At 37.6% G+C, this 26,964-nt stretch overlaps 3 protein-coding genes across 5 annotated transcripts in view; 2 read left to right on the forward strand and 1 right to left on the reverse strand.

The window, feature by feature from the left end:
• The window catches only part of LOC124167959 (DNA polymerase alpha subunit B), a 55,016-nt gene extending 47,506 nt beyond the window's left edge, over positions 1-7,510 (reverse strand). Inside the window, exons 1-3 of one of the 2 annotated variants that reach the window (XM_046546028.1) lie at positions 7,384-7,510; positions 6,531-6,792; positions 2,401-2,440 (exon numbers count right to left, since the gene is read on the reverse strand). In XM_046546028.1, coding sequence (XP_046401984.1) covers positions 2,401-2,440; positions 6,531-6,736 — 246 coding nt within the window. In that variant the 5' untranslated portion in view covers positions 6,737-6,792; positions 7,384-7,510. Of the gene's footprint in view, positions 1-2,400; positions 2,441-6,530; positions 6,793-7,183; positions 7,322-7,383 lie in introns of those variants that run through there. The other variant, XM_046546027.1, reaches the window with a different exon arrangement.
• A 249-nt stretch (positions 7,511-7,759) lies between these two features.
• LOC124168193 (RNA transcription, translation and transport factor protein) lies at positions 7,760-10,372 on the forward strand. The gene is made up of 5 exons (XM_046546327.1): positions 7,760-7,989; positions 8,159-8,380; positions 8,657-8,752; positions 8,824-8,984; positions 9,932-10,372. The coding sequence occupies exons 1-5, from the start codon at positions 7,929-7,931 to the stop codon at positions 10,133-10,135; spliced, it is 744 nt and encodes a 247-aa protein (XP_046402283.1). The 5' UTR covers positions 7,760-7,928; the 3' UTR covers positions 10,136-10,372.
• A 6,387-nt stretch (positions 10,373-16,759) lies between these two features.
• LOC124167577 (adipocyte plasma membrane-associated protein-like) overlaps positions 16,760-26,964 on the forward strand; it is a 30,443-nt gene continuing 20,238 nt past the window's right edge. The window contains exons 1-5 of one of the 2 annotated variants that reach the window (XM_046545550.1): positions 16,760-16,888; positions 17,033-17,199; positions 17,309-17,433; positions 17,509-17,714; positions 21,002-21,118. In XM_046545550.1, coding sequence (XP_046401506.1) covers positions 17,321-17,433; positions 17,509-17,714; positions 21,002-21,118 — 436 coding nt within the window. In that variant the 5' untranslated portion in view covers positions 16,760-16,888; positions 17,033-17,199; positions 17,309-17,320. Of the gene's footprint in view, positions 17,200-17,308; positions 17,434-17,508; positions 17,715-21,001; positions 21,119-26,964 lie in introns of both variants that reach the window. The other variant, XM_046545549.1, reaches the window with a different exon arrangement.

Genomic DNA, 26,964 nt, shown 5'->3' on the forward strand with positions numbered 1-26,964 from the left:
AAACTTATGTTATCCTTGAACTGAAGTTCCTCCCATATCATTAAAAATATCAGGCTAACTGCTAGTTATACATAACAATAGAATATAAAGTTAGAAATGCCGGGTGATACTAAATATCGCAAAAAAATACCACGTTCTCTCTCTTATTTCATAAGTTTAATTTCAACAATATTCAAGTCACATTTCTGCAAGTTATTCGTCCACCATGGTTGTGAAGTGAAATAGTTTTAATTTACGTTAGGGCATCAGATTGGATCATGTCCTTTGTCAAAATGAGGAAACAATAATTGCTAAGACTGCAATGCAGCTACTAGTGTATCTCAATCCCAAATCACCAAAAGTGTGTCTCAGTTGATGCTTAAGGCTCAAGATTAGGTCGTCTTTTCTGCACCTACATCAATGATTTGTCAACACATGCGAATCAAGGGCAAGTAGTAGTATATATTTGTTAACCCTTAACCGGTGATGTGCGGTCTGAGAGACCACTGCGTTTCTAAAATTATGAATATTTTCAAAATTAAGATTTCAAAATATCTATAATTCTCGTTAGCTTCCTATTTTTGCATAACAAGGACATCCCACTCTTAAAATTTAACGTTCTTTTTATTAATTTCTGTAAATTTGCAATTGAACTCGATTAGCGGTCTGTGAGACCGCACGTCACTTACTAAGAATGCATCAAGAAAAGGAATAAGCGGGATAAATTTCATGGCTACTTACTACTTAGCCTTCCAACTTTAACATTTAAGGCCATTTTTGAATCTGGCGAAATATTGATACATAAATATAATAATTATAACTCAAGTGTTTTGACATCAGTTTTTTGATCCTGCTTCAAATCACAATTTTTTATGAAAAATTGGTTCGTATTGGGAGTGTAAAAATTTTAATAGTAAAGCTTTAAAATAGTTACGCATTCAAAGAAAAATTAAACAAAACAATAAAAATGGCGTCGCAATATTTTATAAATTTTTTATTTATTGCGGTCTCCCAGATTGCACATCACTGGTTAAGGGTTAATACCAACCAAATTATTACTAATAATTACTTTAATTCGGACTCAATAAAGCAGTAGAAAAATGCAAACCAGGCTATTGATGAAATGATTAGTTGGAGGAACACATCTGAATTAACTTCTACGTAGCAAGGAACAAGGAACAATTCCCGACGATGTTGGAATGCAATTATTTAATTCACGAGCAGCTCATAATATGCATATACGTTGAAAATCTTTGCAATTAACACAAGAACTCTATCCTACACATTCCCTATTTCCTTCCAACAGGTTATTCGTTCTTGTCAATTCATTTTTCACTTGGATCACTCATCAGGTGCCCCCAGTGTCTAACCATGGTATGCGTGAACGCACGCTGGCTCTGACGTCACCTTACGCTGGTTGAGAATGATGGTAGTGTGAACGAGGCACAAGATGATTACCAGACATAAGACCTGAGAACTTGACTCTCGGAAGTAATTTAAAAGCTACATGAATTCATGGAACTTAAATTACAACTTATACACGGACGCCTTAACATCAAAATCTCTTTAGAAAATGCACTTTAAAGGTATCAAACCTAAAAACAAATACCATAAGCTCATTCATTTTCCTAGCCTTAACATTCTCAATCATATATCCTAATAAGCAAAAACCATAACCACTACCTGTGATATGAAAACAATGGCATTAAATATAACATACACAAGGTTAAAAATTGACACTATAAACAAGCACAGAAACCTTACAACAACTTCTGAAAATAATGGACCTTGAAAATATATTTGATAATTATAAGCCCATACGAAGAGGTGTATTATATTACACAGAATGGATTAAACTACTTCATTAACCAAATGTGCAACTTATGGTTTATTCAATGCATGATTAAAAGAAAATGTTAGTACTATGTATAAAGCATGGTGAAGCACACTGAAAAGTTACACATCATCCAGATAATACAGTATTGTTGATTATGCATCTTTTCTTTAGCATAACTTCCTTCCTTATTTCCTACCATATCTCAAATCAAGATATCACTTTCATTTCGTAAAAACAAAAATACAACAACATTTGCCACACAAAATATGAGCTAGGGCAATGCAAGTGCTTCCAAAATACAAATTGTGATAAGTTTGGTGCCAAGTAAAGATGAATTTAAGATACATGAGCATAACATTCAGTCAACATATTGAAGGGAATTCACACTACCAGAATTTTTTTAAACAAATAAAATCCTTCCTATCATAAATTCGTGATATGCCACCATCAACCCTCAGCCACATGTATGGTAATTACGAGATCGAAGTATCCAAGGAATCTCAAGAAGCACCAGTGAAATTAAATGCTCAACTAAAAATACTCTTAAATTCATACTAAATGAAGTAGAAAAAAATTAGGCCTACCTTTGGCGTGCCACCGTATGTCTCCAACAAGTCCACATCGCTATAGAAATATTAAGGTAAATCACACAACAAACTTGAAATATTTTTCAGTAGCCACAGGAAAATTAAAATGAGAGGAATTAACAGAAGCTAAGAAAAGCATTGCTTCTAAATGCTACCACAGCATCATAAATGAAACAATATAAGCTTTAAGTTGAGCTAAAATTAAAACTTCCATTTCACACATATAATATGGCCATTGTGTTGCATTATGTATTTACTTTAAAAATCAAGAGTTAGTGAGGCTGAGAACACATGCAAAGTTTCTAATATAGATTGAGACATCACAGAGTAAAATCAACACACAGTCCTAGACAGTGACGTAGCTAGGAATTAAGGGGGGGTTAGGCACAACTGATACTGGGGGATCATGGGTATGGAATACTGGCCAATGTAAGAGGTGCGGTGAACATTCCCCAGAATTTTTTTTAGACAAATGATGCAAAATGGGAGTTTTATGGCTTTCTGAGGGATATTTTATTGATCCTTGCACTACTCTACAAGTAATATTAATCCAATTAAGTAAAATGGATTAAACTTAAAAATTTCTCTGAGCTCTAGAGGGGGGGAGGAGTTCTTCACCCAAAGCCAACCCCCCTCACTGAGCTACTGGTCCTAGACACAAAATACAAGGACTTGAGAGGCTAAGGGTTATAACTTCCGAGATAAGTGCATATAATATTTGATGAGTGGGATACACAATAATCCTTTGGCAAAGGGATGTAAGTGAATCACTAAATCTACGTGTACAGGGAGCAGAAAAATTTTCACTAAATTTTTTCCTGGACAGCTGATGCAAGTAGGAACCAAAATTACTGTAGAATAATGGACGAAAAAGTACAATTTACAACATAAAGAAACTTAAGCAAAGCACTCCGATTGGATGCACATTTGCCCTGCTGTACAAAACATGACTTCAAATGCCGGGCCTAGCAAAGATCACTACGTATCCAAGACATCTGGCAACAGAGCAAATTCATGGCCAATCGAAGTGCTTCTTCGGTTAATAAATGGCACGTTTACCAACTAAATATCATTGGTATTTTTGGCTCCTGTTTTCAGCTGTCCAGGGTTAAAAGTTCACAACAATTTTTCTTCACCTTTATATACCAGTGGTTCATTTGTATTCGTTTGCACAACAATATTGTCAACTGCACCAACATATTTATTGCACTAATATTTGGAATTATAGACATTACCCTTTTATCTCTAGACTTCTAGAGCTATGGATTTAATGAAATGAACTCATAAAGTTACCCAATATCATTACATAAGTGAGTGGGGGATGGGACAACTTCACTGCGGTGACCAAACACCAGCCTCTCCACTAGAAAAGCCAAATACACAAGGAAGTTATTCAAATTATCTACCAGGTACCTCAAGTAAGGCCTAAACCCACACAACAGATTCCAACTGGGTAGTGCATTCATGGATGCATGGCTTTTATAATTGAGAGACTGCAGTTTGGTCACTGCAATGAAATAGTCCCCATTTCTCCCTCATCATGGTGATTTTGTAAACCAATGAAGTTACAAAACTCTCTTTTAAAAGTTGATTACATGATGGGATATTTAGTATTTTGGTCATTTTTCCCTTCTTTCATTTGAGAGACCATAGAGCTCAAGCCATCCCTTAATTTCAAATCCATAATTTACCCTTGTTAAAGGTTAAACTGAGAATTTGCAACTTTTATAGCATAAATCTTAATCTTAAGTGCATCTTCGAAAGGATTGTTATTAACTCGTTCAGACTTAAATGATGTAACACCAGACTATTGAATGACTAGTAAAATCACATTTTTAAGAACGTTTTCTTTTCCAATAATATTTTTCTTGTACTGTAAATTCAATGAAATATGCACAGCAAATTTACAATAAAAAAAAACAACTAAATATATAAAAGTAAATCCGTCCACCTATGTTTCCAATTACTAATGCCAGTCTGTGTAGCATAAATCTAAGAATTCTGGAGCATAACAATAGGGTGGTTTCCTATTATTTTTTTATTGCCTACATCGAAAGATTATTACTCCTGGAGTACGTATTTCACGCTTTTAGATTTTTAAATTACGATATCTATTTTTCACGATTAAATGAAAAGTGAAAATTTTCAAACGAGCGAAAACGCGACGGGTAAGGAAATCTCTCCGTGTGACGTTTTTCTGGTTCCCCCTCCCGCCTTGTGAGGTGACCTTGATCGAGGCTCTGAGCGCTGATAGGACGCAGGATGCTAGCGGGTAGCTGAATACCTTGCTGGATGGTAGCGCTTGGCTTAAAAAAGGTTAATTAATACCTTATCAAACGAAGAAAACTTTCCGACCTTAGCCAGTTTTAAAAAGCGATTATTAAGACATGTTTCCCTGAGCTCTGTGCCTCATGCATGCATTGGTAACCTCAGACGATGTATAACTCCTATCCTCTCTTGTAGAAACTAGGTCCCTGTGACGTCACGTGGAGTGGCATCGCATGGGCGCCAATCTGGCCCTTTTCAAATGAGGATAAAAATGGACCATTGCCATTCGTCTAAACCGGTATTTCTAAAACCAAATAATTTGTATATTATGAATACAGTAATGGTGGGTAACAAATCGCAATCAATGCCTTTCAGTTTCTTTGATGAAGGAAACTACCCTATTGAGATATATATTTTCTGATTTATATTTTACCCTGTTTCTCCTCGATGGCAATCCTAAGCTATCTCGATTTCTTGGCCTAGGCTTCTTTTCTCCAAATCCCACACCACCCTGTTCAAAATCTCTTAAATGTAATCTCCAATGCAAAGATATGGATGAGCAATTTTAACAATTCAGCGTAAATAATGGACCCAGGAAAATTTTTACCTCCTGGATGGAAAGATTTTTGGGTCTCTATCAGAACATTCACAAAAAAATTTGTTGACCGTGGTGTAGCCAGGAAATTCGTACGAGGAGTGGGGGAGCCCAAAACCTAGGGAAGAATTTTTGAAAAAAAAAAAAAAAAAAAAAAAAAAAGGTACATACTAAGTAGAGAAACTTATTTTAACACTTCCCATAATCGACAAAACTTGATTTGTAAATGAAATATTTTGAAACTCCATGACTTTTCAATATTTTGTTTTCTCTTACAAAGGAGAATAATTGTTTTTACATTTTTATGTGGGGGGGGGGGGGGGTCCGGACCCTCCTGGCTGTGGCATTGCACATGTTGTGATGGTCCTTTTACTCCAAAGGTATACAAAATGAAATATGCTAACTTGTACCACCAGACGGTCAAAAGATGAAAACCTCACAAAAACGAAAATCATGGGATAATGCAAGGCTTCCGTTATGAGTACCTAGTCAGAAAACATTTTAAATGAATCATTTTTTCATACTACATCCGCCAAAAAAGTAGATAAAAAAATAAAAGAAACAGCCGCCGGTAAAACGCGCTCACATTTGGAAGACGGATTATGAAGAATTATATAAAATGCACTCACTAGAGTGAGCGACTATTTTGAGATAATGTCAGAAGCATGTCAATATCCACAGAGGAATCACTTTAAGAGGGGAAGATATGCGAGGCAAAAGAAGAATGACGATAATCAAAATGGTGATTTTCTAGCCAAAAAGAGTAATGATGCCCTGAACAGTAGAAAAAAACAGGCAACTGAATATTGAACTAGAAAGATGCATTACACGAATCTCAATATTTTATGCTAGTGACGATGAGGATTGCCTCAAAATAGTCAGAAATTAGCGAGGATTACCAAAATACCGAATGCGAATAGATTTTCTACACTTGAATACCTGATCAGCAAAATGAAACTTATGCATATCAAGTTGTAACTCAAGGACTACCCTATAAAATGTATCTACTGATGGAATTTCTGTGAAACCTCTGACGAAGTTACCAAGCTTAGATCCACTAATTCAGGTTGAATCTACCCTCTGAATATACCAACAAAGGAGAGGATAAATACGGATACATGATTACCAAAGATGAATTAAGGTACTTAGGGTAGGACGAAACAAATAATACTGCCAGTAAAGCTAAATATAAAACTATCCACAAGTCCAAAACATCATCAGTGGGTTTGAAATCTGCAATAATATTTCAATATAGCAAGGATACAGAGTAGATGTAGGAGTACTGTTCCGGTTTGATGGATCGTAAATTATCAGATCCCCCGCAGCCTTCTTCCCTCTGCTTGCTGGCGTGGACGGTGTGTGATTCCGGCCGTGTGTGCCACTTTTCTTGCCATATTCATCCCGCTCCATCTGAGCTACCAATTCTACCGTAGGATCCGCTCCTCCCAATTTTGAAACACTGTAGGCCATCCATGTCTCCAAAAATTCCTCCTCCCCGACACCGGCTTCCACGCAAACCTCCCAGCCTAAATACACAAGAAATTTCCTTTAAAAAATCAACCTACGTGTTCCATTCCGGATTAATTATTAACATTTATAACAACTAAAATATGAAACCACGTTGCATTTGAACTGGGCAGGTCTGCCGTTGAAACGACATCGTAAGGGACTATTGCGAAACCAAGTTACTTATTAAAACTTAAATAATAATGGATGTATAAATCATAAGTGACACCGCACACCACGGGGGGCCGTTGAAAACTCAACCAAACTTAGAGAGAAAACCAATCAGTCCCGCGCCAGATTATAACGCGTGCAACAGGTTGACATGATAAATAATTCTAAACAACGCAAAACATCAAGAACACAAAATTTACTCTACACGTCACAGTAGAATTAAATTAAAATATGACCTACACTTTTCAAGAACATCGTCTGCTATTTCTATACCAAAGTTTGAGAACTGTTCGGCAATCTCTGCCCTTGACACCATCTTGAGAAGACTTAACGAAAACCCGCGAAAGAAAAGTGGAGAACCGCGCATGACCTTGATGTTTGATTGGTTCGTTCATTTCTACATAAAGCTTGAGAACATGGCATGTAATTCGTCGGCTTACCTTAATGTGCACGTAGTATAAATGGATAGAGCAAATATGCACCCGGTAGCACCAAATAATCGGAGATTCCTGAAGAAAATCTCACTTTTCTTCAAATGAACCTCGAACCCAAACGACAAACTAGAAACTCCAACGGGCTTCTACAAGGATACCAATATCAACAATTTAACAACGTGTATGTCCCGTGGATTTTAAAGAAAAAAATCTCAATCACAACGCTTCGGCATGAATTTATTAATAAAATTAAAGAAGCTTACTCATAAAATGTTAACATAAAAATATATAATTGAGAAATGATAGAAATAACCCTTCAGCACAATGTTTTTTTCATGACTTTACTATGTTGGCACTACCGCAGAAACATTCGGTCAATCTGCCACCTATTGGAAGAGTTCAGTGATAATAATAAAAAAATCACTGATTTCTGTGTGAAGTGAGGAATGCGCACGTAAAAATTTTGTCGGCATCGTCGGCAGTGAAAAAGTGGATAAATATTTCGTTAGCTTGTTCATAGGAGATTAATTCGAATTATTTCTACCAACAATATGTTCAGGAGGAAGTTGACGGCATTGGACTACCATGCACATGACAACTTCAATGTAGATGGTATGTGTACCTAAATGAGAAACATAGAATTGGGATTTGGCTGTTTCTTATCCCCGTCTTTGCCTGTATGAATATACATTGATCATTTAATTTGGCATTTGGGTGTGAGCGAATGCTAATTATTGGCCATGAGATAACTTATTGCCTCCTATGATCATCTTACTTTCAGATGATAGGCAGTTTCGATCTCTGATAGTATGGCTTGAAGACCAGAAAATACGTCATTATAAGATTGAAGACAGAGAAAATCTTAGGAACATTACGTCTCCCGATTGGCCAAGTTATTTTCAGCAATACAACAAAGACCTTGTCGCTCCGGACTTCAAGAAGCGTGAGGAACAGTTGGACTGGTTATTGTCTTTCGCAGTCAGGCTGGATTATGCTGATAATGGTAATGCTATAATTAAAGCAATGAAAAGTTATTTCTCCTAGCTTTGTGAAATAAAAGAATAATGATTTAGGACTAACTTCGGTTTAAAGGGTTTGTGCAAATTCATGGGGAAGATTAACATCCAATCCATAACTTGAACTTCCCTATATGAAAAGGTCTGATAATCTGGTGAATATGTAAATGGAAGTGGCTGTCTACGAATGCCCCTACAAGAAGTAAATGTTATATTCAGTTTGAAGAATTATGATTGTTATTAATAACATCCTTTTTTCTCAGCCGAGAAGTACAAAGATCAAACGTCAGAGAGTGTGAAGAAGAACTTGAGCAATGCACCAAAAGTAGTTTCTGAGAACCCTTTAGACAATTTGGACTGTGAGTATTCGATCGGATGGCAGTTGGTAATTAATGTTACAGATCTTAAATTTTCCTCTCTTTTTTGCCAGTCGAAGCAGACGAATTCAAAAAGGGAGTCAATACCTTGGCTCAGTTACTCAACGTCACTCAGCACCCCGATCATCTAATAACCTTAAGTGCCATAAGCAAGGTAGTGACACAACGTCTCTCGGCCGAAGCGTTAGAGAATCCAAAGTCTGTGATAATCCAGGTATGCTCGCGCGATTTTGGTACCTTGAGTGACATGAGATATAAAGGTGGTGGGCAGGTTTTCTTTTTTAATCAGATTTTTTAAATTCATTTCATGGCTAGTTGAGTCTGCCGTGACTTTGACGGAGATTTTCAGTGATTCTCTTAAAATCGTGTTAGTAAAAATAATGGTCAATCTCATGTGAAATTTAGCAGTTACGTAGTAGTTTTCATTAGTAACGAATTCTTCATTTTCAATTTCTGCTTTGTTCACTAGTGTTTATAGAATCTCAATTCTGAGAACCCTGTAGACAAGTTGGACTGTGAGTATTCGATCGGATGGCAGTTGGTATTATAGTTACAGATCTTAAATCCTGCATTATGTGACAAATTTCATTTCTGGTATGGCTTATTAATGGAATTTCATAATACTAATACAGTTGAGGACCTCAAATCCGGAATCCATAGTCCAGGAAAACCAGAACGTTAGAAAATTCTTCTGCGTAGTGTTATGACTATCCACCTCACGGCACCTCTCTCAGAGCCTTTTTCTGGGATGAGTAAGAAGTTAGCACACGCTATGAACGTACACTAACAGCCAGGGAAGGGACATGTGGGGATCTCAAATATAGAGAACAAGAGTTTGAACACATTTATAAATTAATTAATTAACAAAATACACCATGAAGACCAGAAATCCAGAAACCCTTTGGTCCCAAGCTTGCTGGATATGAGGTCCTCAAACGCATTTTAATTAGATGGTAATAGCTTAGCAAAGGTTCAATCGATGAGGTATTAACCAACCATGGTTCCATTGAACAGTCAACACCTCAAGGTGAATATTACTTGATTATGTCGAGTATTTGACAAAACTATGTTAGTGTAATAAATCATGCTGTGGAAGTTGGTATAGTTTTTTCTTATTGGTTCAACATTATACCATACAATTATTTTTAATAAATATTCCAGGGTACACCTTTCCCTGTGCAAGAAGCTGATCTTGGATTTGATACTGGTGACTATGTTTTGAATCAAGCTGCTAAAGTTTTAAGGCTCCTGCATATCCATGAACTTCGTGATCTCCAAACCAAGATTAATGAGTGCATTGTGTCTGTGCAATCTACCACAGCCAATCCTAAAACTGACACCAGGCTTGGTAAAGTTGGATTTTGAACATTGTGCTCTGCGGTGTTAAAGGACACAGATTGCAGCTGCATTTCAATGATTAATAACTGACAAGGGTAATTTATGTTATCTTGTTTGGACTCTATGTTCACAATTTTATTCAAGTGTGTCATTGGTTACATTCATAGATGGAATGCTTGAGTTGTGGTCTAAAGTGGAGTTTTGTACAGACATTTAATTGATAAGCTAATAATGAAATAATAAATTTATTCATTTTTTGTGAAAGCTTTGTACGTGTACGGACACAATTATTGTAATATTATCTATTCAGGCTTTTGCTTGTTGGTCATTCTTTCAAAAGTAATTCAATGGGGACTGAACATACAGGAGCTGTAATAAAAACAGATTTGTAACTTCACTCTGAAAGTGACTAATATCTAGCAGCACAAGTGTGAGAACTGAATCATTCTCTCAGACTTGTCTCTTTACTTTCTACTTGTGTGAGCACTCTCATTTCATGGGTGAAAGTTCTAATTATCATTTTAGGGGGCCAATGGAGTTTCAATAATTGCTTCAAAATTTCCACCATAACTCTCAATCCTCTTGTCCCAATTAGGAAGACCAAGGGTATGCTGTATACCCATGTTCCATGACTAGAGCTCTTAAATGCTCAATACATTTTGAATATACTCATTATTAATAAATTTGCTTGGTATTTGCAGACATAGGTTGTTTCTCAAGGATACCAATGTGTACTGGAGGCACCCTGCAAAATTAATACATTTTGTGAATACATGCATTGGCCCTTCCAATCTCTACGTAAGGTATTGTGATAAGTGAAGGTAACCCTAGCAGCCACATAGGAATTGTGTTAAGGGGCTTCAGCTCTAAATTTTCAACAGATCTCCATATTATATATCATAATATTTATATTATATATATCATAATATTATGTACAACCAACCAAATGCAACATCTATTATCATTTTGTTATTGGCATTAGTTGGCATTGGCATAGCACAGTAATCTACACATCTACAGGATTGTTCAATTTGGTCATTAAAGGGTAAGGTTAAGTTTGCAGTAACAACTACTTAAAGAGTTAGCTTTCACCAAATTTTTACCTACAAGCCTGTACCACCAATTTTATTTTCCTTTTACAATTACCTTTATTTCCTTCACAAACTCAATATTACAGTGATAAAAACATTTAATTTCTTAGTTGCATTACAGTTGCTTTTCACAAGTTCTACACAATAGTTACACCTTCAACAATAGGGTAGTTTCCTTCATCAAAGGAAACGAAAGTCATCGATTACAATTAGTGCATTCACAATATACTAACTATTTGGTTTCAGAAATCCCAGTTTAGACGAATGGCAATGGTCAATTTTAACCGCATTTGAAAAAGGCCAGATTGGCGGCCATGCGATGCCACTCCACGTGACGTCAGAGGGACCTAGTTTCTATACGATTAGATAGGAGTTTTACATCGTCTGAGATTACCAATGCATGCATGAGGCACAGAGCTCAGGGAAACATGTCTTAATAATCACCTATTAAAACTGCCTAAGGTCAGAAAGTTTTCTTCGTTTGACAGGGTAATGATAGGGTAAGCTTCCCATGTTACACCCTGGCAGAGTCCAATGCTCCACATGAGCCTCTTTGAAAGCCTTCTTAATGCTCTTACACAATTTTCTCATCATCAATGAGGTCTTTCAGTCAGACTCAAAATCACAATTCATTGAAAGAACTTGGTAGATTGAAGGAACAAATAAGTATGTAATAACATTCTTCCTGATTCAGCTGTTCTCTCCTAATTTTAAAATAAAACATACAAGAAATATCTGATGGAATTCATGACAATCTTAAACGATTCTGGACCCTCATTAAGGCCAGAATCGTTTAAGATTGGCCAGGCCATTCTTCTCCACTGGCAACTTCACTGCACACTGAAAGAGTGCAAATGTCACGCCAATGTTAAAATCTGGCCCTAAAGGTGTTGTTGAAAATGATCGTCTGATTTCCATTCTACCTCTACTGTCCATTATTTTTGACAGAATCATACATAGTTGTCTTCTTCACTTCTCCCGCCCCTATGTATCCCGTTATCAGCTTGGTTTCCTTCCTGGTGGATTGCCTCTCTCTAACTTTGCAGTACTGCACCACCATATAACCAACTCTTTCGAGTCTAATTCAAAGCTTGATGATTGCTGCATAGACTTCTCCAAAGCCTTCAACACCATTCATCAAACATCACTGATGCATAAACTTAAACACCGTTACAATATACATTCAAAGTTTCTATCTCTGAATCACAGCTTCCTCACTTCTCATGAAATTTACTTTAAAAAACAATCCCCTTTAGCATTCATACAACCTTGTTAATAAGCCTATCCCTCCTCTTAACTCCCATTGCAACCAAGGAGTGATCTTTGCTGATAAATTGAAATTTCAGGATCACATTTTGATGATCATGAAGAGAGCGATGGCCATTGTTGGTATGCTCTGTCGACTAACTTCCTTCATGATCCTACCGTTTTAAGTTTTTTTCGGATGCATTCTCCCCATAATGGAATACTGCTCACCAGTTTGGTCTACCGCCTGCCCCACAACTCTAAACTTGCTCAACCGCCCTGTCAACTTCTTTCTTGCGGTAGCCCATCATCGAATCCCCACAGTCAGATATTATGCCTGTGACTCTATCCTATCCTCCCTCAGGTTCACTAACATAACTAGCTGCTGCGTCTTATTTGATCTCGTGTCTCTGCTAAGAATCTTTAGCGGTTATCTTCAGACAAACGAAATTCTTCCTCTTTTCCGTTTTCATCTACCTCCTCGTCCCTTACGTAATAACTCTGCTTCACATTCTGCGATTCCATCTTTCCATCTCTAAATACCTCTCTTTTCTACTGAATCCCATCCTTGTTTAACTCCATGGCTTCGAAAATCCCCTCCCTGGACCTTTTTTCCTCTGCCCTATTTACAAATCCTCCTTGCCACCTGAACAAGTCACCGCTGTCTAATCCATTATGCCCCTTCTTATATTGAACATTTTTGTTTTCTGTTAGTTTTTCATTTATTGTTTTCTTTTAGCTATCATTTATTTATGTAAACAGCCAATGTAACAGCCTTCGTGCCATTTTAGGTGGTGAAATAAATAAAGCAAAATAGATAAATTAAATTAAAAAATACGAAAGTTTCTGCCCCATATTCAAAAGATTGTGATGTCATTAGTGTTCTTGTTTATTTTCTCGTTTGCTACGGAGAACTGTTCTTTGAGGGAAGAAATCCCTCTCAAAATTGTGAATGACAATGTCTAAAGGTGAGGAGAAGCAGTTTAGTGCCAGACTTCTTAACCTCATCAACTTATCAACAAAACAGTTAAGGCCCTTAAGTTTAACCTGCAAAGACCTTAGAAGTAGATGATAGATTGAGAAATGGAAAAATACAGTCTCTCTAAACTCTATCACAACCATCAAAAAAATTGGTGAACAACCCCATCATTACCTATTAATAAATCCTTAATTTATTTTTATTTTTTATTTTATTCTCAGACCACCGAATAGAGCTCATATTTGGCCATTTTATATCGGGGTATTCAACAAATTTTAACAATTAAATTTACACGAACAACCATGCCCTGGACAGGGGAAATCTACCCAGGCGGGACTCGAACCTGCGACCTCTTGTTTGGCAGGCAAGGACGTTACCCCGCCGCCACCGAGGCCGGCATTTGCTTTAATAGCAGCTTCCTTGAGGGGTCAAGGTACAGAGATGAGGTTGCAGGGCATAGTAATCCTAGGTCATTGGATGTCTCTGCATTACATGATTTCTTAAACATTTTCTCGAAATGATGAGGGTGGAATGAGGACTCCAGGTAACTATGAAATTAGGGGAGGTGAGAGCACTGCAGGCTGTTGACTCTTCTTATCTCTCAATGGGGAACTTGTATGGGTCGTTGATTGCTATAAAAACTATTTTGAACAGGTAAAACGGATATATTAGCTCGCAAAAATACTTAAAGTTTCTCCATTCCTTGTCAAAAGAAATAAAAAAATTGACTTTGAAAATCGAGCAAAATTTCTCTGAGCCGACCACTGCGCGAAGACACTCAAGGCTTGCCGAGGCCAGGCCTGAGTCATAGGTGCCTAAACAAAGGTTTAGAAATATGCTGAGAGCCAGTGGCACAACGAGGGGGGGTTTTGGGTGATAAGCGAGCTCAGAGAAATTTTTAAGTTTAATCCATTTTACTTATAGAATAATGTAAGGATTATAAAAATATCCCTCTGAAGGCTGTAAAACTCACCATTTTGCACCATTTATCTTAAAATTTTTCTGGAGGAGGGCCCCGCACCTCTAGCTTCCCCTGGTGGGTATTCCATACCCCCTAACTCCCCAGTATCAGTTGTGCCTAAAACCCCCCTAGCCTTAATTCCTAGCTGTGCCCCTGCCGAGATCATGCTGTAAAATTTGTTTTGAGGGAATATTTAGCCGCTCATCATCATTTTATTTTGTTCTGTTATTCTTGGGCAAGTTTTCCTATTGTTAATGTGCTACGATTATTACTTAGGATATTAATAATGCGACATCGGGATGATGAAATACAAGCATTTTACCTCGTATATTTCAGTTATCAGAAAAATTGATGGTAATGTTGCTTCTCGTTCAAATAGTATACCTGAAATTGATACCACGACCCTCATGGAATTTGTTTTGACAAATTATTGCTATGCGTCGGCAGAAAATTACTAAGTAAAAGAAACTTGTAATATTGGAGGATAACGATCACTTTAATTATGCATGTAATTGCCTCAATTTTCCCGATTTATTGGGATGATCCATGCTTGTGTGCATTTTCTAACCATGTACCACTCCGTTTATTCCAGTTTCATCCAGTTTTATGCTTAGGTGAAAACACTTATAACTTCATTGTCAATTGACACACTTTTAGATATTCAAGGGTTCTTCGGAAAGTATCTAGGTACGTTAAAGGTTTACTGGTGGAGATAGCTAGTGTTGGCCTAAGGAATTATATATACCAACACGTCTTTAGATGCATCAACTATAATACATTTAAGTTCCAACAGGGTCGCCAGCCCCTACCTTTGTAACAACCCCAGCAGCAGAAAAGGTTGTCTCAACGTTGTAGCAACGTTACAAATGTTGCATTGTAATGTTAACGTTGGCGAAACGCTATGACAACGTTAAATGGCAATGTTACTTTGCAACATTGTGCAACGTTTTTATTTGTCTATTGGATTTCCCATTCCATAATCAAAGGTTTAATCATTTCTAAAGTCCATGAACTGCGTTTTAAACAGAATTTTTGGGGATGCATTGATTTTCCTCATGCGATTCCACTTAGAATATTTTCAACGAAGGCGCCAAAAAACTAAATCAGCAAATCATCTAGGTAAGGAATGCAAAAAAATTGTCCATAATCAACGGATAAATCGTTTCCAAAGTTCATGAATCGCGTTTTAAACTACATTTTTGGAGACGTTTCGACTTTCGTCATTCACCACTTGAAATATTTTCTACTAAGTCCGAAAATCATCTGGGTAAAGAATGCAAAAAACACAAATGAAGTTTTACTTTGGACTTCGATTCTTAAATGTTTGTCTTATTTGCATGGGTCTGGATGTTATTGATGAACCTTGAAAATTTGGTCATATAATTAATTATGAAGTACCTGTAGTGACTACCATTATCAAGATTAATTCAATAATTTCCTCTCGTTTGTAAAATTTGATTTTATTTTAATCAGACTTGAGTTATAATTGGTTAATTAACCAATAACTCAAGTCTGAGAACTTAAGTTATTTGTTGAGACATTTCTCCAATTCGGCAGTCATTATTATTTCATCATACTGATCTTGGTGTTTAAAAATATTAGATTGATAATATATTTATCTTCCTAATGGCTTCATATTTTTTAAACAATGTTGTTCAATTTATAGGATGTTAAAGACTATTTTTTTGTAATATCTCATATCTCAAGTTTTCTTATTAGCTCTTACATTTGTACTGATCATGTTTTTTTTCAACAAATTTTTCCATCATATAATGTGGTGCCTGTGAAACTGATAGCTGTTGCTGGTGACAGTTCATCGGTGTACTTCAAATTGCAAGATCTACATAGGTAGATCACCGAACTCCTAAGGGCATGATTACGAGGAAACAAATTCGCCCAAACGAGAATCCTAAAAACTGCTTATGCACCCCCTAACCCCTTCATTTATTAGCTCACATTTAATTATAGCTCTTCCGTCTGGTCTACTCGACTCTATCCGGAGGGACACGATGTTCCGCGAGAGATTTTTCAAATATTAATTTAATTAACGGTGCTATGTTAGATGCCAGCTCTTTATAAATTCTGGCGGGATTTTGATGGGAAAACTTGAGTGACGGGAGGCATATACCACTCCGAAAATTTTCAGTAACCAGCTTGTTCATTTGGGTTCATCGATGCTTAAGCACAAAATTCAATCTTAACTGTTAATTAAGTTACAATTCAGCCATGAAATGGCAACAGTGGGAAATGTTTGGGCTCTTAAGTCCGATAATAACTCCTATTTTTTAAGTTTCCACAAAAATGTAAAATGGAACTTCCCGCGCTCTATCTGGATTTGAGATGAACAGCGCAGGCGCAGTAACTACGCAGCCGTTCTCCCGTTCTTGCTGCTCTTGCTCCCGTTCTACTCCATGTGCGGCCGTGCCGAAATGACAGGGCTTTCTCGTGGCTTCGGTCGCTGCTGTGATTGAATGATTCGTATGAATTGGTAATTTGTGTCTTGGGTGAGTTCGTATGAATCGGATTTGCTTAGGTTGGGGTGATTATGCGGAAGTGTGCGTGATTGTATAGTAATTTGTCTTTAAGGGATATGGTGTGATACCGTTGCCTGTATATATTTCCGTATAATATGTTGTGATTGGGGTTAGCATGGTGGAACCGGTTATGCTGTATCTTAGAAGGCTAGGTAACTATAATTGCCCAGACTGCGCATGGAAGTGGTTGAACTGGTGTGGACGACTGAAGTTGTGAAATCGAAGCACGAGAATCGAGTCTCCGCGTGGAATACCTGTAATTAACAATTTTAACCTTTGAGGTGAGTATATCGAGGGGGCCTTGCTGCTGATAAGGATTTTGTTTACTTTTGTAGTCACTTTCAACTACCTCTCGCATTTAATTTTTTTCCTGACTTATATTTCACCTAGTCAATATCAAAAATGGGTGGAATCTTCAGAAAGTTGCTGAGGCACGTTGTGGAAGCTACAATTGTATTTCTACTAATAGTATTTCTTCCTGGACTGCCGCCACCGTTCGAGTTTTCTGAATTGAGGTAAGCATGTCAATATTTTCATTTTTTAGTTGCTCTGTTATGTTCTTAATCCAAGTTCTTTTTTCTTTCACGCAGGGTTACTCCTCCAATGCCTTTAGAAGGCCCTCTAGCTGTCAATGGCGATCTGAATCGAGGCGAGCACTTGTTTGAAGGCAAAATTAAAGGCCCGGAGTCGTTAGAAGTATACAAAGGTGAAATTTACTCTGGAATACATGGCGGAGAGATCGTGAAGTTCGTGAACGATGAGGTTGTACCTGTTGTGAAGTTCGGAAAACCGTGCGGTGAGTCGAGTTTTTGAACCATTACTTTATTAGTTTTGATACGTCATGGTGAGTCGGCTTACTTTAGAAATTCATGAACACTTCTTTTAAGCAATCTACTTATGCCAAGTTGTTTCGTTAAAAGATTCCGTCCAATTTCATTGCCGAGGGAGGTCAAATATATATTGTATTTGTTGTTATTTTAATTAGAAATTCCCATTATGTTGCGTTAAGGTAGTGACGTAGAAGACATACACGATTTGAATCTTAATTTTATTATAAAAACTAATCAATTTTATTCGTGTTATTGTTAGTGTGTTTTGCACTGTGAGCTATCAAGGACTTAACTATGCAACATTATTACATTTAATATCCTGCCTTATTTGCATGAATCACACTTTGGAAGGAAAGTGGGTTAACCCTTCAAACTTTAACTCTGCTAAAATCTGGATTTGTGTAGTGTTGAGTAACCTTCAATGAAAGTTAGTGCGAAGTAAGGTCTTTCTCAAGTGCTTTCTCAGGATGTGATTTCGAAGGTTTTTTTGGGGTCTTAAACCATGTCAATTGGAGGGATTCGAGATGTGGGTATGCAGAAGAATGGAGAAGGTTAAATAGACAGAGAGGTGAATGTTAGGTAAACAAGGGAGGAGAAGGAAAAGAATAGGATTTTTAGATAGACTGAAAGGGAGTAGGCCTTACATTGAATTGAAGAAGGCCGTGCTGGAAGGAAAGGGAGGCTCCCAGATTACTTCTTTAGTACTCCATTGAAGTCTACCTTAATCGGTAAAGTACTATAATAATAACACCATGCTAATTAATTCATTCATGCTGCTAAAACGATGGAGAAATGGTCCTCCATATCTGAAGAAATGATGCATTGATATGAGATTACTATTTTATATGCCTGGAGCATTTATATCTCAATGCATTTAATACCTGGTCAAATTTAGTATGCTCATTTAATCAGGGGCGCAGCCGGGAATTAAGGCTGGAGGGGGGGGGGGGGGTTTAAGAGCAACAAATACCGGGGTGTTTGGGGGTATGGAATACCCACCAGGATAATCGGTATGTGCGAGATTGGTAAATTGCAGAATTTCAAGATAAATGGTTCGGAATGGTGAGTTTTATGGCTTTCCGAGGTATATTTTATTAATCCTTACACTATTCTATTAGTAATATCAATCCAATTAAGTAAAATGGATTTAAGGTAAAAATTTCTCTGAGCTGTGGGGGGGGGGGGGCTTTAACCCCCAAATTCCCCCCTCCCCTCGCTGTGCCACTGCATTTAATGCCCTATTGTTCATTAGATAACAGTGTCATTATTATTCAAGTAACATTAGTTTTCTCTAAAAACTCATTTTCATGGGTTTAGTTTGATTGGCATGGGTTTGACTCAGAATTTGCTCCATTTATATTATGTTAATGTGGTGTTCAAACTGAATGCTCAACTTTGTTTGTAATCTGTAAGATTGCGTACTCCCTGTGTGTCATCCTTTCTATATTGCGAGGAAACTTGTTGACTCCAAGGGACTTCCATAATATAAACACAAATGACTTTAAAGCCTGTCCGAAGACCATGAAACTTTTTTGGGCTGATTCTTGATACTGAATTTGTTGTCCCCCTATTAAATAATGGCCCTGGATTTTCCCAGGATTAAAGCCCGTCTGACACTTTCCAATTTATTGGCCAATATATCAGCACGCAATATTGGTTAAAATATTGGGCTTTACGTATCGTACGGCATGTATTAATATTTACACCAATATTGGCCGTTGTAGTGTTTTAATGTCCCGCTCGAGAACGCCACATAACACAAAATGAGAAAAGGGCAATTCCGGACGCAGATTGATTGCCAATGAGCTACAGAAAGGGAGGTGGTGAAATAAATGTAAATTTAATAGCTATTTTGAGGTGCTGCAAAGATAAAGTGCGTTGCAAACTGCCTGAAAAAGAATGTAGAAGAAGCAGCACTATAACATGCTGCAGCTAATATTATAGCTGTGGTAGCTGAAGAAGAAGGTGGACACCGGCGTAATCGGCACCGCAAAATATGGTGCAGGGATTGGCTTCAGAGGCGAGAAGACGGCGACCGAGGACTTTTAGGAATGGTGGAGCATGAGCTGCGAGTGGAGGACTTGTCCTTAAATTGGCAATTTTCGTGTTCACCTCTTCCTCTGTTACAGACACCAGCAGTTTTAGGCACGTAACTATGTCTTTCAGTGCATCAGCAGGTAAATTTTTATTCTTATACTTCGTCAATTTAACATTGCACAAGCGCTCGTGCGATTTGAACGCTTCTATTAACAGCGACACAACTTCTTTAGTCCACATTTTCGAAAATTTCACGCCAATTCTTGGAAAAGAAACTGTTAAATAGCCAAAGGGGATGTTTTGTAAAGAGCTTCTAGCGGGGTCCCTCTCAACCGTGAAAACCTTAAAACCGTGAATAAGCCATGAATTTTGTCTACCGTGAAAAAACCTCGAAAAAGCCGTGAATTTAGTCTTAAAACCTTAAAAATCTCTCAAACTTGATTGTATAATTACGATAGACAGATTAAAAGAAAAATCGATAATCCGATCATGTTTCAAGGCCGAGTCAAGTGTAGATACTGTCCACGCATTTTTCTGCACACGTGTATTCGAAGCGCTATTATTAATTGGTCCGTGTGCCATGACGGTACATTGACCGTAAGCCTGCGATTGGAAGACATTAACCCTGGAAAAAAATCAGACACTTCTTCACTTTCCTGCCACCCTGATCTCTCCATTTTCCCACTCACACCCTTTAGCCGGACCTGAACTTTGCTAACTATGGGTGACGTCATAAGAGGTAGCAGTTTCATTGCTGCGTTTGAAATCAAGGCATCTGTTGCGTTTGTTTCATTTTTAGTTAACGTGCAGCCGATGATTGTTACGTGATCAATATTTCTGCCTAAAATGTTTTTTCTACAAACCGTGAATTTGATGACATTTATACCGTGAAAACCTGGAAAAAACCGTGAATTTTATAATGTAGTTAGAGTGGGAACCCTGTCTAGGTTTGGCCGCTAGGAGTCGACAAGACTGAATTGTGATTGGAGATTGGCCATGAGAAAATAGAACCTGTTTTAAATTCCAGATTGGCTGAGAAATTGTGTCAAATATTGTGAAACGATTATTGGGCTAGAAATTGGTGTGTGTCAGTCGGTCCACAATCCAATATCCGATGGATTGGCCAATAAATTGGGAAGCGTCTTATGGGCTTAAGGCTCTGATAACCTTTTTATCATGTGGATGTTTCAATTTCTGTCTTTCATTTAAATTTCAGGGGGATTCATTGAGGAAGCTGTGTGTGGCCGGCCATTGGGTTTGAAATTTGATTCCAAGGGATATTTATTTGTGGCAGATGCATATTATGGCATATTTCAAGTTGATGTCAATAAAAGTAAGTTACCTTCTTGTGATGATTTTAGAACATTTGGTGTCTATGTAATTTAACACTGAAACTAACCATTGACAACTGTCTCTTGAATTATTATTATTATTTGGCCAACAATCTAGCACATTAAATAATGGCCCAGATACAAGGCACGTCAAATCATACAATATATACTTATAGATCATCTAGAAATTCCTCCACTGAATACATAATACAGTGGAACCTGTTTAGTACGTTTCTGAAGGGACCACAAAAAATGAACGTACTAACCAGGAAAACGTGCTAACGAGGAAAGTAAAAAATAGCAGTCGGGGTAATTGCAATCTGTGGAAAAGTCGTCACAATTACAATTACTATCGGTAGTTCTCGTAGGATCGCCTTCCTGAACTCTTTTCACCTTTAAAATAAAGAAAATGGGCGCTACATTGAAAAACAATACCATGTGAATAAAAAATCACAATGTTTCATAGATTTCCCGAAGACAATTACATGAAAACGGCGTCTTTCTCCCGTGATTTATCCTACATGTATTTATAGAAAGAGGACAAGTAAAGCTAAGTCATTTCTTTTTTGTCACAGCACTTGGAGAATATAACAACAACCCTGAGTATATCAACGGGTTGTTTTTGAACATCATAAAAATTGGACAAAATTTTATTAACCTTCAATACAGCAACAGCCGTACACATTCGCTTCTGGAATGAAACCATATTGATTGTTATATTGATCGATATATCAATAACACGCAAGATTATTAGATTACGATGTAATTACAAGAAGATTTTATATTATACAGTTGAAATTTCCTTTAAAAATTTGTGTAATGTCGTCTGCTTTCGTGCCGAGATCAAGTAATTTTAAGCTAAGCTTCGCGTGGAGATACAAAGCATCGTCTGCTCCTGCAGCAGTAGTTAAATACGCACGTACTTCGTAGCATTGACGTCGTGCAGTACAGGTATCCCCCGCTTAACACGAATTCGCTTAACACGATATTCGCTATAACACGATTGGTCCTCAAAAATCACTTTTACTGAAGTTGACCTAAGTTCCCGCTTAATTTAACTTCAGATACGTATAATACACCAAAGCCTACTTTTTTGAGTAACTAAGTAAGGATAAAACGGGAAGAAATATCCTACGTCATCCACTTTAAGAATTATAATAAATACATTGGCCCTCATAAAATCATATCATCATTTGAGTTGATCGCCGAGTGCGCGAGTGTGACATCAAATTTTTTGCAGTGCCGACGGAAAAAGCTATTCAAATGCCTGTAATCTGAGAAAAAATCCATTGCGAAATGAAAAACAACTTCATGTTACACATTTTGTTCTTTTTTGTTGAGCCCAGACCACGACATCAATATCTAAACATCGTAATGGGTTATACTGTCGGCCTCCACCGTATCGGTATCACAGGATTACGAGAAATTATACTAAGTTTCCATTTCGTAGAAGAAAAAAAGGCATCCGCGGTATCCAGTTAGCTCAGCGAATGCGAGCATTTTGATGTCTCAAAAACCTCGTGCTGAAATGATACAGAGAAGTAAATTGTATCAATTTACCCCGCGAGTTGGATAGATAGTTCCCACTAGTGACGTCTTTACGGCGCATCATGGTTTCTCCTCAAATCCCGAGTGCTCGCCTGTCAGTGGTTTTACCGCATAAAAACCAATTCTAAACTTTCGGACATGAGTGCAAAATGTGTAATATCTGCCACGAGTGATGGGCCAAGGAAAAGAAGGAGAAAGACTATTGCATTGGAAGCGAAGATGGCAATAGTAGAACGTTTCGAACGTGGAGAGCGCATCGCAGGCATTGGGCGTGCCGTGGATCTACACGAAGCTACTGTTAGGACAATTTGTTCCAACGCGGGGAGAATTAAAAGTAGCTTTAAATGTGCAACGAGTGTAAGCGCTGCAAAAGTAAATCGAACGCGGTCTGAAACCATGGAAAAAATGGAGAAGTCGCTGTCACTCTGGATCGAGAGGCAAAATCAGAGCAGCATCCCAGTGAGTACGCTAGTCATCAAAGAAAAAGCATTATATATATAAAAGAATATAAGCAAGGACAAAGAATGTGTGCAGCCATTTATTGCTAGTTCAGGATGGTTCGACCGGTTCAGGAAGCGCTACAATTTTCATAATTTGAAAATTACTGGGGAGGCTGCAGCGGCAGACAAAGTTGCGGCAGAAGATTTCGTTGCAGTGCTGGCAAAAATTATAGAAGATGGTGGCTATAGTCCAAAACAAGTGATAAACATCGATGAAACAGGTTTATTTTGGAAAAGAATGCCATCCAGAACATTTATCTCTCAGGATGAAAAAGTTGCTTCTGGGTTTAAAGCTGCCAAAGACCGTTGCACTCTTGTGCTAGGCGGAAATGCAGATGGTGATTTGAAGTTAAAACCATTATTAGTGTATCGCTCTGAAAACCCCAGAGCTTTGCGAAAATATTCGAAAGAGCTTCTACCAGTGATTTGGCGCTCCAATACAAAAGCCTGGGTTACAAGTGGTTTATTTATAGAGTATTTTAAAAACCATCTGCACAAGGAAACTAAGGCTTACTGCGCAAAAAACAATTTGGAGTTCAAAATTTTATTGGTTCTTGATAATGCTCCTGGGCACCCACCTCATATTGTTGATTTATCTGAGCACATCAAAGTTGTGTTCTTACCCCCTAACACTACGTCCATTATCCAACCCATGGACCAAGGCGTAATCGCCACATTTAAGGCACACTATGTCCGAAGAACCTTCTCAAAATTGATCGAAGAAACCGATGGTGGTGATAGACAATCAGTGAAAGATTTTTGGCGTAAATTCAATATAAAGCATGCTATTGACATTATCGCCGAGGCTTGGGCAGCTGTACCATTAACCTGTATGAATGGCGTGTGGAAAAATTTATGGCCAGATTGTGTACATTTCAAGGGATTTGATGTCGGCGAAAATGTTTCCCTCTTGAAATCCGATATCCTTAGTTTCTCCAGGAAAGTTGGCTTCGAGGAAGTGAACGAAGAAGAGGTTGAAGATCTGCTAAATGCACAACACGAGTTAAGCGATGAAGAGTTAATTCACGACCGGGAGGAAGAAACTCATGGAGGGTCTTGCAGCGACGAAATGTCTGAAGAGCCAGAGGCAGCTGTTCGAACTTTAAAAAACAAGGAAATAGCAAGGGCATTCTGCCTTATAGAAGAAGCACTTCAAATTTTCGAAGATGGTGACCCAGATGAAATCCGCAGTTCAAAAGTAAATCGCGAAGTAAATGCTGCAATTGGGTGTTACAGGCAGATTTACAAGGAAAATAGCTGCAAAGCCAAGCAACTTTCATTGGATGCTTTCTTCAAAAAAGCTGGACCAGACCTGGCTGGACGTTCCAGATTTAATGCATCCGAAAACCTAGCTGAGGACGCCCCCTCGTCATCCAATGCATCCAGGCAGTAATCACTATTCCCGCGAGTTTCCTGTCATAAGTTCTCAGGTATCTATATCATTCTCTACGTATTGTCAGGCCATTACTTTTCTAAGTGCAAAGTTTCTTTGCGGTTAAATTGTCCTTGTACTTTCGTCCGTTCTACAGTCTTTGCCAGAATAAATAGCGCCAATCGCATTTCCTTTGTTTTCTTCTTCGATCTATTTAAATTACCCATTTTTGGCCGTTTCTGCCTCTACGTTAGCATCTCTGTTTCGTCTTTAATAAACTGTATGCTTTATTTCAGGTTAATTCGTCCAATTTGTGATTCCACCAACGTGAAATACATGCTGTGCTAAGCAGTCAGCGATTCACTACCCTAACTTCAATGAGTAGCGTGGACTTGCAGTTTATTAACATAATTTCGGAAAATTGAAATAATAACAATATTATTGCATTTAGAATTTTGTAATTATAACTAATGTTGTTATTAGGCAAATAAACTTATATAAAACTAGCCAACCGAGCTTTTCTAGGCCCAATTTTGTTATTCGATGTTAGTATCACCGATAAATTATGTACGGAATTTCTAATGGCTTTTAATAATTCGCTTAGCACGAATTCGCTTAACACGGCACTTTTTCGGAACGTATCTACCGTGTTAAGCGGGGGATACCTGTACTGCTTTAGATAAAGTGGGAATTGGATAAGACTCATTTCTTCATCATGATAAATCGTGCAATAGCAACCCACTCGTGAAATTTGTGCGCAGTGGGCACTGCAGAGGAAATAGAAGGTGAGGAGCTCGGGGTGGGGAAAATTGCGGCTTCTCATTGGCTGCAGTTTTGCATAGTCAGACATTCCTGATAAATGGCCATATTTTATTATTCATCGCGTCATAACAATTGAGAAATGCATTTGGATAAATCACGGTCGAAGAAAGATATGTGGAATGAATGCAAGAATTTTAATGGCTAGTACAGGCGGTCCTCGACTTTCGTACACTCGACTTTCGTACAATTCGCACTTTCGTACATTCAAAATTGACACCTTTTACTCGACTTTCGTACGCTAAATTCGGACTTTCGGACGCTGGTCTGTAATTTTTTTAAAATTCCCGCTATGTTTATTGTGCATCCCAACATTCAATTGTTTCAAATTGCAGTATTGGCAGTATATGCGAACAATATTAACGTATATAATGAAGGGAATTGTTGGTAATTGACTCTGATATAGGTGATTTATTTGGGAGAGAGACTGCCTGCTATAGGCTCCTTTATCAAGAGAAGAGGAAAGCCTTCATTGAAGATATTTTTCAAAAGAAGTTGACTAGACATCATCGAATAGCTTTCAATAAAACTAGTAAGACCTTCTTTCTAATTGTGTTTTTTCGTTTGAGTGCTGTTTGATTCATGTAAACCTTCAGCAACAATATTGCACGACATATCACCCGAATTCCGTTTGTCTTTTGTCTTTTTTGAATAACATGCGGAATATACGCGATCACGAATGTCACCTGCCAAACATCGAATTTTGGTGTAAAAATTAAAAGGTATCCAGAGTGCGGGTTCAACGAATACATTTTTTTATGCTACTTGATATGTCCTTTTATTTATAGTGGACGTAATAAGTGGAATGTCAACTTAAACGCCAAGAGGAAGTTTCACTCGATAGCCAACGGAGTTCTTGTTTTTTAAACTTATATTTGCATTTTCTGCGTATTTTCGAAATAAATTATATGATTTGAGGAGTTTTAATAATATATTATTAAAATTAAGTCAATTGAAATGAATTCCGTGAAAAAAAAGGTTTTAGTACGTAAATTCCGCTCTTTTGGAACGTAACCCCTAATTAGTATGGAAGTCAATGGTTCGACTTTCGTACAATTCGACTTTCGTACAAGTTTTCGGGAACGCATTGTGTACGAAAGTCGGGGACCGCCTGTAATAATAAATTAAATCATGAATTCGGAGCTTTACGACCCTTAAGAAGATACTGGAGAACGAATTGCGGGTTGCGTCACGGCTAGCAATTGAGCGTACTAACCAGGAAAGCACAATTTTTTCAAACGTACTAACCAAATACTTTTACCTGTATTTTGTTCAGATGGTACCGGGACCGAGAGAAATCGTCGTACTAAGGAGGAACGTACTAACCAAGTTCCACTGTACATTTTTCTCAGTAAAAGTTTTTTCAACTTGTTTTTAAACAAAATATCATCATTCACATTTCTAAGATTAGAAGGCAAATTATTAAGAAGTTTTATGCCCATTTTCCTGGGCCCCCTTTTAGCATGCCTTGTATGATTTTATTAATGAATATTGTATGTATGATGTATTGTATGATTATGAATATGTTACGTGGCCATGCATGAGTGAAGGCCAATTTGCAGAAAACTTCAGATATAAATTATCCTACAGAACAGTGAACATGGTTCTA

The sequence above is a fragment of the Ischnura elegans genome, chromosome 11, assembly GCF_921293095.1.
Source record: "Ischnura elegans chromosome 11, ioIscEleg1.1, whole genome shotgun sequence".
Lineage (NCBI taxonomy): Eukaryota > Metazoa > Arthropoda > Insecta > Odonata > Coenagrionidae > Ischnura > Ischnura elegans.

Coding starts and splice junctions, on each gene's coding strand:
- LOC124168193 (XM_046546327.1), top strand. CDS start 7,929: ATGTTCAGGAGGAAGTTGACGGCATTGGACTACCATGCACATGACAAC. Junction 8,381..8,656: donor GCTGGATTATGCTGATAATG/GTAATGCTATAA, acceptor CTTTTTTCTCAG/CCGAGAAGTACAAAGATCAA. Junction 8,753..8,823: donor CCCTTTAGACAATTTGGACT/GTGAGTATTCGA, acceptor CTTTTTTGCCAG/TCGAAGCAGACGAATTCAAA.